General features: G+C 40.7%; 1 protein-coding gene across 1 annotated transcript; it reads right to left on the bottom strand.

Moving 5' to 3' along the window:
* Positions 1-731: 731 nt before the first annotated feature.
* On the bottom strand, positions 732-8119 carry LOC134794094 (regucalcin-like). Its single transcript, XM_063765790.1, has 6 exons — positions 7884-8119; positions 6810-6969; positions 4728-4928; positions 3781-3993; positions 3169-3341; positions 732-1257 (listed from the first exon to the last, which is right to left on the bottom strand). Exons 2-6 carry the CDS (start codon positions 6967-6969, stop codon positions 1099-1101), a joined length of 906 nt encoding a protein of 301 aa, XP_063621860.1. The 5' UTR covers positions 7884-8119; the 3' UTR covers positions 732-1098.
* Positions 8120-8563: the final 444 nt, after the last annotated feature.

Genomic DNA, 8563 nt, shown 5'->3' with positions numbered 1-8563 from the left:
GAGTCTTAGTAATAGGGTCCCGTTTTTACCCTTTGGGTACGGAACCCTAAAAAAACTGTCGAATTGAAAACCTCCACCATTTTTTAAATCGGTTATAAAGAGTAGGTACCTCCTTAGAGAAAACTGCCGTGTTTTTATGCAATGATAACTGCTATCTTAAGGGTCACTTAACCTTCACATAGAAGTTATTCTTCTTTTTATCGGACCTGAGATACCGGCTATGATAAACACGACATTTAAGTATTTTGGTGACTTTCTATTGATAGTAAGATGCTGATAAATAGTGCTACTTAATTAATTAATTTTAAATGTGTTATTTTTGTTTTAAGTTTATAATTATTCAAATAACGCAACACTTAATACTAGGAAATATTATTTGTTTGAAAAACTGTTTTTCATAACTCGTGCATGTCGCTAATAGAAATCCGGCTCGAAGGACCATCAATAATTGAAAAGATTCAGGGACATTTATTTATTATTTACAATGTACCTACATTTAATTCTACAAGTCAGAATAATATGCATTCCCAACAAGATCATATGAGTCGCTTAACTTCAAACTCCGGTAAATCCATTCGACCCTCTCAGCAAATATCTACCCTATTACATTTTCTTAGTACCAAAATCGCATAATCTGACAGATGGATTTACCCGAGTTTGAAGTTAAGCGACTCATATATATATAATAATTAACAGTGATAAAACAAAATAATTATTAAAATATCCACGTCATAGTCTTCACATTTTGAGAACGTTTACCACTTTAGTATGCGCGAAATATAGCAGTAAAACTTAAATAAAATTTTAAACATAAATTATTAATTAATACTTAAATCGGAAAGAACTACTGTTTGTACCTTATCAGAAACTGGTGCGTTTCATGCGTTGGTTAACAATCCATTATTACCCGAACTATATGACATTTGAGGTTTGAGGATTTACTTCGTTATAGCAAAATTAAACCTTACGCACTACAATTTAAAGTTAACATTCGGGTGTCCCTTGACACCGAGGCCGGTTATTCTGCACGTACAGCCGCTTGGGAACTTCTGTCTTCTACCCTATCGATTGCGCTATAACAAAATTGAACCTTATACACTACAATTTAAAGTTAACATTCGGGTGTCCCTTGACACCGAGGCCAGTTATTCTGAATGTACACCCACTTGGGAACTTCTGTTCTTCCACTGTGTCAATGCGGGCTGTCGTCACGAAGAGGATGTTCAGGTCTGGGCCTCCGAAGGTGCAAGAGGTTACCTGGTGGAGAAACTAGAATTAGAAAAGCCAGGTATGGTTATTTACTAATTTATGCATCTGATGTGTGAAGTAAAAAAAGGCTTGTTTCCAAATAAGCCAAAAGCTACCTACCACTAGGATCTTTTAACAATAATCTTTGAAATTTCAATGTTCAACAGCATCCTGGGTGAAAACTCTTAAAGTGGTAAGAACGTGTAATAAACCCACGTGGTCCTCAGCTGCCCAAACTAACGCACCGATTTCTTAGTGTTTACGCACGATACGCACTCATTCTCTCGTAACTAGGCGAGCGGTGAATGGCTTTACACTTCGCGGCCCGGTATCTTTGTATGTTTAACCGAATTTAATTATATGTTGCACTTTTATGTGTTTTAGGCTCTAAACAAGAACATTCCTGCTTAGCAGGCACAGGTACTGCTCTCAGCAACTCTCCCTCGGGTGACACTTGTATAACACAGCCACCTACAGTGCCGTCTGTGTCTATGGTGCAACCTTAATAGGCTACAATAACATACCTGCTTAGCAGGCACATGTACCTACTGCTCTCAGCAACTCCCCCTCGGGTGACACTTGTATCACACACAGCCGCCCCCAAACACGGCCACCCAGAGATTATCGTCTGTGTCTAATATGGTACATCCTTAGGCTACAATAACATACCTGCTTAGCAGGCACAGGTACTGCCCTCAGCAACTCTCCCTCGGGTGACACTTGTATAACACAGCCGCCCCCAAACACGGCCACACAGAGATTGCCGTCTGTGTCTATGGAACATCCTTAGGCTACAATAACATACCTGCTTAGCTGGCACAGGTACTGCCCTCAGCAACTCCCCCTCGGGTGACACTTGTATAACACAGCCACTCCTAAACACGGCCACCCAGAGATTATCGTCTGTGTCTAATATGGTACATCCTTATTAGGCTACATTAACATACCTGCTTACCCGGCACAGGTACTGCCCTCAGCAACTCCCCCTCGGGTGACACTTGTATAACACTGCCGCCCCCAAACACGGCCACCCAGAGATTATCGTCTGTGTCTAATATGGTACATCCTTAGGCTACAATAACATACCTGCTTAGCAGGCACAGGTACTGCCCTCAGCAACTCTCCCTCGGGTGACACTTGTATAACACAGCCGCCCCCAAACACGGCCACACAGAGATTGCCGTCTGTGTCTATGGAACATCCTTAGGCTACAATAACATACCTGCTTAGCTGGCACAGGTACTGCCCTCAGCAACTCCCCCTCGGGTGACACTTGTATAACACAGCCACTCCTAAACACGGCCACCCAGAGATTATCGTCTGTGTCTAATATGCTACATCCTTATTAGGCTACATTAACATACCTGCTTACCCGGCACAGGTACTGCCCTCAGCAACTCCCCCTCGGGTGACACTTGTATAACACTGCCGCCCCCAAACACGGCCACCCAGAGATTATCGTCTGTGTCTAATATGGTACATCCTTAGGCTACAATAACATACCTGCTTAGCAGGCACAGGTACTGCCCTCAGCAACTCTCCCTCGGGTGACACTTGTATAACACAGCCGCCCCCAAACACGGCCACACAGAGATTGCCGTCTGTGTCTATGGAACATCCTTAGGCTACAATAACATACCTGCTTAGCTGGCACAGGTACTGCCCTCAGCAACTCCCCCTCGGGTGACACTTGTATAACACAGCCACTCCTAAACACGGCCACCCAGAGATTATCGTCTGTGTCTAATATGGTACATCCTTATTAGGCTACATTAACATACCTGCTTACCCGGCACAGGTACTGCCCTCAGCAACTCCCCCTCGGGTGACACTTGTATAACACAGCCACCCCCAAACCCGGCCACCCAGAGATTATCGTCTGTGTCTAATATGGTACATCCTTAGGCTACATTAATATACCTGCTTAGCCGGCACAGGTACTGCCCTCAGCAACTCTCCCTCGGGTGACACTTGTATCACACAACCGCCCCCAAACACGGCCACCCAGAGATTGCCGTCTGTGTCTATGGTGCACCCGTCCGGAAGGCCTTCGACATCGTGCTGTTTTAGGTCGAAAATGTGTTGTGGGTTTGCTGAAAAGGAATACAATCTTGGGTGGATCGTACATGTAAATAAAAGATCATTATTTAAAGTTGTTGGGTACAGTCATGACTGTACAGTGAGCATCAAAAGTAACTGATCAAACTACACGTCAAAAGTAGATACTTTTTCGGATAGCTTAACAAAGTCAAGTCCCTGTATGTAGAACAATTATACTGAGACAAATACTTTAGAACGCGAACTGTACAGAATATCTCTATATGGAAAAAAATCCGGATGGCAGATACTTGTATTATTATGATAAAAATACTAGGCCTTTGCCAACAGGCACACTGAACTACAAGACTTCATTTAAAAATCAATCCAAGCAAACAGTTCAAAGTTCAGAAGAAGAGGCTATACAAAAAAAAATACTACGTAAAAAATTTAACTGGAATAAGTAGTTTTCTTTTTACTGTGCCGAATACTTACAGATATCCCCTGTGTCGGCATCATAATCATATCTTCTTATATTACACTCCACGCTGTCAATGTAATACATTGCTTTGGCACCCACATCCCAGGCAAGGCCGTTAGATATAGTGATCCTATCGCATAGAGCTGTGATGCCGCTTTCATCCAGTCGGTACAGGTTGCCTTTGTGAGCTTCTAGCTTCTCTATGTTTGTTGCTCCGTCCATCGTGCCTGGTAAATCAAATTCACAGTTGATCATCGACGTAGGTATATCTCAGGACGAGCCTTACGGGCACTAAAAATGGTACTAGTTCAGCGGTGTCCCTCACGAATTCGAGCTAATCGTGCAATCGAACGCAACTAGTTGCGACCAATCGCGCGCGTGATGCGAACTCATCAACCAATCGCGTTGTAGCGGTGTCACATCGCTGTACTGGCCCCATTCATGCCCCATTCTTATTGCCTGTAAAACCAGTCCTGAGAAGATATACGTCGATGCAGTTGATAAACTTATTAGGAGAATCTTTAAGAAACCCCGCTGCAAATTATATCTGTTCTGTTGTCCACAAATGCAGTAGGTATTTACTTATAAAATAAACTATTTGGGTAAAATACCTGGGTCATTCAAACAGCTAACCAGAATCTCCTGGGAATTTGCGAATAGCTCTAACTATACGTCAGGGGAATGAGAGTAGAAATGACCCACTGACTCAAAACTTAATTATGATACCTATTTTCTTGCTAGCGGGGGATGTGCGTTAGGTGTACTTAAATGCAAATTGCAAGATATTTTAAGGAGCAGAACAAGCTTTACGTCAGTTTACCGCGGCTCATGAGCCGCGCGTAGCTCTTCAATGTAGAATGTGTACAGGAAAACGTCCCGTCGCGCCTATTTTTTTTAATTTGCCGCCATTGTGATGCCTTTTTCTGCTGAAAAACTGGCGTGCTAGTGACATATTACAAACCTGCGAACAATCTTCCTCTGGGGTCAGCCTTCCCATCATTAATCCTGTTCCCCGTCGCATGGTGGTCCACCTCCCCTAACAACCGCACCACCCTCGCAGCATTCGCCCCGTCCCATTGTACCACCACGAATTCTCGTTCCAAGCCCACCACGAACTGGTCTAAGTGCCCGTCTAGAGGTACTATGAAGCCTGGACGACCATCTGGAAAAGTCGAATAGATACTGTTAACGCTAACATTACAGCTACAGACCAAGTCAGAACTCACTGTAAAATTTTCGTCAAAAACATTTTTTTAGATAAATACAAGCTTTTATTGCTACTTATCAGTGAAACGAAAATATTTTAACATATACAAACTCAATGAGGTTGCGCTTATTTATTACTATTGCTGTCTTCGGTCTCCATCATCAGATCAGTTCAATTTCATCATAATGTCACCGGTCTTTCATATTTAAGTACCCCTACTTACACGGGTTTCACGGGTTGATTGTTACAGCGGCTATATAAATCAATTTAACTGAACGAACGAACGAATGAGTTCATCGACCGGTGACGAATGATTGCTAAACCCTCCCCGCTACGTAACGAACTCATTCGTTCAGTTGTTTTTTAGGTTCCGTACGCAAATTTAAGTGGGGCTCCCATGCAAGAAAGGTGATTTTTTGCCATTTTTGTTCGATATTACGGAATGGTACGGAACCCATCGTGCGCGAGTCCGACTCGCACTTGGCCGGTTTTTTCCGCTGAGACAATCAACCCAAGAGATAACTATTGGTACCAAATTTGAGTTCATGTAGGTACAAGTTAAAATAATTGGCCAAGCACGAAGTCAAGACTGCGGTGTTCAGAGCACCGAACCCTTTCTCTATACGCCTTACTAACTCTATGTGCTCTATTGTGAAAAAAAAAACACAACGACAGTGAAGAACGGAATTCTTAATTTGATTTTTTTCAGATAAGGGGCTATTCATAAATTACGTCATTTCAAATTAGGGGGGGGGGGGGTCTGGACATCGGATGACGGTAGCATGAAGTAGGAGGAAATGGGGTCATTTGAAGCATGATTTTTGGATGATTATAGGGGGGGGGGGGTCCAAAATCGATGACGATTTATGGACAGCCCCTAAACTGCAATAATAAATATGATTCTTACTGAGCACACTGAGATAGTCAATTGGTTGGAAAGCCCGTTCGAAATTTAAACTTATTTGCAATATAATAAGGTTGTATTTTGTAGATCTCTCTCATACTTATAGTAGGCTATTCAGAAAAAAATTAATATCCCACAAAGATAAGCAAGCAGAATTAAACTTTGTATCAAAGACATAAGTCATAAATTTCAATGCCAAAGTTTTAACTAAGGATCTTTCTTGCTAAAACTACTTCCTAATATGAAATGACCAGTGTAAGCATCAGTTAGCTAGCCCTAAGCAACCAAAGATCAGGCTGCAGTTGAAAAACTAATAAAGATAAAGTTAAGCTGATAATTTTCCCGCCGTCTCCATGCTTCTTTAAGTTGGGTATTGACTGGTCAGCTGCCTGTTAGCTATAGTTTTCGCGAAAATCGCCAGGACAGAGGTGAAAATTTTTGTATGAAAACTTGCAACTTTAAATGCATTTTTTATCGAAACTATTGCACTCTAAAATGAAGTCAAAATCAATCCATCGACTCAATTTTTTGCAAGCTTTCTAATGGTACCCCACACGATTCGAACAAATAAAAAAAAAATCAGGCTACCCCTCTCAACCCCCTAAATTTCCCCCTAAAATCAGAAATAAGCAGTTTTGACTTATTCACAGTGTTAGTGATGGTATTTGCCATAACTATTCCAAATTGTAGGTACCTACATCAAACGGTCTTTGAGAAAAACGCATTTAACCGATTTGCAAGACCGAAGTGATCCCATAAGAGCACCGTGAACAAAGTTTTGTACGGTGCTCTAAAAAGCTTATCATAAACTATGTACAAACAGCAACACTCTTAACTGTCCATCGGTGGACCTTATGCCTTTTGTAATAAGGTTTACCGATGGACAGTTAGCAGTGTGGGTGATGGTCCAAAACATCGTAGCCTCTACTCACCCAATTTTGTGCTAGTATGTGTTCCAGTAGCCGCATCATATTTGTGTATAGAGTTCTCCAGTATACTGACGAAGTACAACGCCTGTGTGCGATCGTCCCAATGCGGACCTTCCCCTAGTAGGAGCGACTTGTCCGAGATTTTCTCTACCTTTGGAGACATCTAGAATAGGGTTCAATTGTACATTTTAATATGTATAATAAACTTAAAAATTGTGTCACTTAACTTCAAAGTCGGATAAATCCAGTGATTTACCCGAGTTTGAAGTTAAGCTACTCAATTGGAACCTATCTGATAATTGACTCTAACGCAATCGCATAGTCATGATTATTAATTAGTAGTTAGAAGTGACAAAAAAGTGTTTATCCCAAAATAGTGAATACTCAAAAGCAAATAGGTAGGTACCTATAATATAGAGTACTATTCTGTACAAAAAAAAAACATTTTATTCGCTTTTGAAAAGTCAATTTGGTCTCTATCGCTATTAATAAATACTTATTTGATTTAAGGTACAAGGCGGCAAAGTTTTTGTTTAACGTGGTAATATTGATACCGGAGGAAACGAAAAATTCCAAAATTTAACGACGATCGTAGAGAGTGGCTCGAAAAGTGGAATCTTAAGCGTTGCGAGGGCTAAACAAATTATGCCACCGAGTGACACAATATTTTTCACCACACCAACGCGAGGAAAATACTAGCTGTAAAACATCAAACAAAATCAAATCCAAAATATGATATCTTTCAAAAGCATAATTTAAAAGTCAATTCTACCAGACAATATAAGGAAAAACCATCAAAATTTGCCACTCTTGTGTAGGTATAAAATGCAACTTTTTCAGCCGTTTTCGAAGTAAGGAAGGAAGCCTATACGATACTTACTACACTCTTTGCTTTACGAGGTGGTGTGGTGAAAAAAAAAATACGTTATAAAATAAGACTTAAGTAACAAGAAAGCACCCATATTTTTATTAAAGAAATGTAATAAAATGCATGGCTGTTTATTATTTCTTGTCTATCAATATTAGAAAATATCAACATCAACACAAACTGAGATTAATAGTCGGAAATGTACTGACCTTCTGTTAGCCGCCGAGTTCGAGCAACGTTTCATTAGCCACTGAATTACATCTGCCATTAACGAACCCACTTAATAGATAGCGGTCCATACCTACACTTCACAACTCGTTTCTTCAAATCGTATATACTATATTTAGATGCGCGATGTTACACAATGTTTATACTACGTTTTGATCATAATAGGTAATAAAATACGTGTCGCCTCACACGTGTATCGAAGTAACTTATTACATACCTAGGGCAGTAAAGTAAGAAATGTCTCGGTTTCGTTACCTCGGCCGACAATTACATTTGTTATTATTTTATTAACAGCCCGAGGTGTGTATACTATTTTTCTGTTCGACTGAGCCGGAGAACGGCAACTTCGTTTCGCGCAGCGTGCCGAAAGTTGACGCTTTCCGCATGGAAAACAGAAAAATCTTTTTACGAACGAAATTACACCTTATGTCAACATAACGAAGACTTTTCGGTTTTATTTTATAAAAAACAACAACTAAATACGTTCTCAACGGGCATCGGAAAGACACTGCGTGCATTTGACGCCTGGTATTATTATATGATTATATACAATTTAATAAATGTCCAGTGTTTGAACGGAAACGTACATTATAGATGTTCGGAGGGCTAATAGGAAGAATGCAGAATAATTTTAAACTTTATTATCTAAGTTGTAGAGTCG

Source organism: Cydia splendana, chromosome 10 (genome assembly GCF_910591565.1).
Source record: "Cydia splendana chromosome 10, ilCydSple1.2, whole genome shotgun sequence".
Classification (NCBI taxonomy): domain Eukaryota; kingdom Metazoa; phylum Arthropoda; class Insecta; order Lepidoptera; family Tortricidae; genus Cydia; species Cydia splendana.
The sequence above is the reverse complement of the archived record's forward strand: the minus strand, read 5'-3'. Positions and strand labels throughout refer to the sequence as shown.